Source organism: Buceros rhinoceros, unplaced genomic scaffold, assembly GCF_000710305.1.
Source record: "Buceros rhinoceros silvestris isolate BGI_N320 unplaced genomic scaffold, ASM71030v1 scaffold22894, whole genome shotgun sequence".
Classification (NCBI taxonomy): domain Eukaryota; kingdom Metazoa; phylum Chordata; class Aves; order Bucerotiformes; family Bucerotidae; genus Buceros; species Buceros rhinoceros.
Genome location: NW_010409136.1, coordinates 2,642 through 5,445, shown reverse-complemented (window position 1 = coordinate 5,445; position 2,804 = coordinate 2,642). Strand labels below are relative to the sequence as shown.

At 60.5% G+C, this 2,804-nt stretch overlaps 1 protein-coding gene across 1 annotated transcript; it reads right to left on the bottom strand.

The window, feature by feature from the left end:
- Positions 1-229: 229 nt before the first annotated feature.
- On the bottom strand, positions 230-2,426 carry LOC104492575 (acyl-coenzyme A thioesterase 11-like; the record flags this gene model as incomplete). The annotated part of the gene is made up of 6 exons (XM_010135153.1): positions 230-374; positions 463-582; positions 945-1,101; positions 1,421-1,556; positions 2,061-2,162; positions 2,366-2,426. Coding segments are annotated over 6 exons (721 nt in total), but the record flags the coding sequence as incomplete, so codon positions are not given.
- Positions 2,427-2,804: the final 378 nt, after the last annotated feature.

The window sequence follows — 2,804 nt, the reverse complement described above, 5'->3', positions numbered from 1 at the left end:
TGCTGTTCAACCTTGCATGGCTAATACATCCCCGGCTCTGCACAGGCAAGTGGTTTATTTTATCGTTAGTCGTATCAATCAATCAATTTAATTCATTTGCTATCGAGCAGTCTCATTTTCATCATCAGAAAACTTCATTTGTTTTGCCATGAATCCAAGAGTCTTTCAGGGATTTGTGGGGGTCCCCATGCCACCACGGCGGGGAGCAGCAAGCCCTGCCCGTCCTTACCCCTGGCTCAGGTGCCACCATTGGCAAGGTGCGGGGCCGGCCCTCCTGGTCCAGCACCACGAAGGTCATGAAGGCGCTGTTGATGTGCCTCCGGCTGCCAGACATCTCCTGGCCGTACGCCTCGGCGCAGACCCCCACTTCCATGCTGGATGGGAGCAGGGAGAGAAGAAGGGGTGAGGGTGCAGAGAGCTGCTGGGAGGTTGGGATGGGGATCCCCTGCCACCAGCACCCACCTGTTTTTGAAGGCATTGTTCACGATGGCTTTGAGCACCAGGCGGTCCCCAACTTGCGATGGTCCGCGGAAGTGGAACATCTCAATGGCCCGCAGCGTGGGGTGGGCATGGCACAGCCGGCTGTGGAGGGCAGGCATTACCACCTGGCCATGGCAACATGCCCCAGCAGCCCTGCACACCCTCCCTGACCCAGCCACAGCTGATGAGACCCCCAAAAATATCACCCCTGGATTTCAACCACCAAAACAAGCCAGGAGAAGGGACAATAAGCAGGCTGCAGCGTGTGACCCTTCCCTAGGGTCCTCCAGCACCTTGCAGCCATGGGATGACCTGCATGGCATCGCCCAAAAGTGATGTGCTGAGGACCATCCCTTTGGAGGGTCCCTGCAACCAGGCTGTGTCCCGATCCAGCCAGGTGCTGCCCTGGCTGTGTGTCCCCTCCAGACGTGCCATCCACCCACCCCGAATCCCCGCTGGGTCACCTGGCTGCAATGGTGGCCACGTTCTCCATCCAGGCCATGATCTGCCCACCAAAGGTGTTGCCCTGATGGTTGGCGTGCGGGGGCAGCACCAGCTCCACGCTCTCCACCCGCGTCTTCTCTGCTGGCACCGCTGCACTGCCATCCCGCGTCTCCAGCTCTGCCGCAGGGCAAGAATGGGATTCTACATGCTGGTGGCCAGTGGGACCACCACTGCCAGTGTCCCACCAGCCCTCAGCTTCTCTCCCCATGGCCACCCTCCCACTGCATCAACCTTCCCACACCTCCTGGCTTGTGGGCGTGGGAGGATGGGGCTGATCCCCCCCTCCATGGCCAGGGATTCTCCAAACCACTCTTAACCCCCACCCAGCGTCCCACCAAGGAAGGAGGATATCACCAGTGGGTGTTGGGGCTGAGACCGGAAGCCCAGGCTGCGGGCTAGGGTTAGGGTTAGGGTCATTAGGGTTAGGGTTACGTACCGGTTTCACGGGGGCTGCGGGTGAGGAGGTCCTTGAGGGTGTCCTTGTGGACCAGCCGCATGCGGCGGCGCTCAGCAGCAATGCTGTGCTCTATCTTCTCCTCCTCTGTCTGAGGGGTCAGCGGCTTCAGCTTCACCTGCAAAGGGGACACGGGCAGTGTTTGATTCTGCTGCAGCAGAAGGAAGAGCTCCCTTGGGTGCTGGCACACGCCCCTGTAGCACCATACATCCCCCCCATATGTGCATCAGAGCCAGCTACGCTCCTCCTGGGTAATGTTATAGCCGCTCACGGAGGGGCCAGCAGGCAAAAGGCTCCTACAGCCAGATAGGGACCTCCTGGGTGTTGTCTCACAGCAGGGATGGGCAATGATGCCAAGGAGCCGTCCCACAGGGACAGCGTGGAGATATGTCCCCACCCTTCCCATGCACAGAGGAGGGGACAGCAGCAACAGCAGGCAGATGTCCCCCATGCCCAGAGTGGGGCCGAGAGCCCAGCACCCCACGGTGCACCCCACACACATGGGATAAGGGATCTGACTTGACTGACAGCACATGCCGTGGCGAAATCCAGGCCCAGCCCAGCTCTCCCCAGAGAGAGCCAGGGGCCAGCCAAGCCCCTGCAGCTGCCAGCCGCTGCTCACCTTGCTGCCGGAGGCACCCTGAGCCACGAAGGTGGCATAAGCCTTGCAGATGCTGCAGTGCTTCCCGCTGCACAGATCCTCGTAGCTCACCTGGATGCCGACCTGGGAAAGGGCACAGCACCCCTGAGAGCCGGCTCCGCTCCCCGGGGACCCACATCCCGCCAAGCACAGCAGGAGGGAACCAACGTGTGGGATCAAAGCTGGAAACCGTGGGAGGATTGGGGGGTTTCATGTTTGGCTGTGGTGAATGGGCATGCATGGCTGGGGGGCACGGGCGCACGGAGGAGGATGGGGTGTGCACCAACCTCCATGCTGGAATTAAAGGCTCGGTTCACTTTGGCTTTGATGTTGACAACTTGCCCGACGCTGAAAAAGAGAAAGAGGAGAAAGTGCATGTGGGTTACCAGGGGACAAGGACCTATGGTTGTCCAGCACATGCTCCGGAGCTGAGCAGCTCCCCATTGAGGTGCCATGGCTCCCCACCAAGGAGCCACAGCATTACAGCTCAACACCTGCTGCCTGGGACAGTGGGGACATGCCGGGATAGCCAACAGGACATGGGGACAGCCACCCACAAGATGTGGGACCCCAAGGGTGTCCAGCTTGGCAGTGAGACATTATGCCTGAGCATCTGCATGCAAACAGGTCCCCAGGTCTGGGGTGCTGCCAGGACACCAGGGGTGCAGAAGTGCCCGAGGCTTGCTTGGCACCCCCGGCCATGCAGGCATGCACACTCCTGCCAGA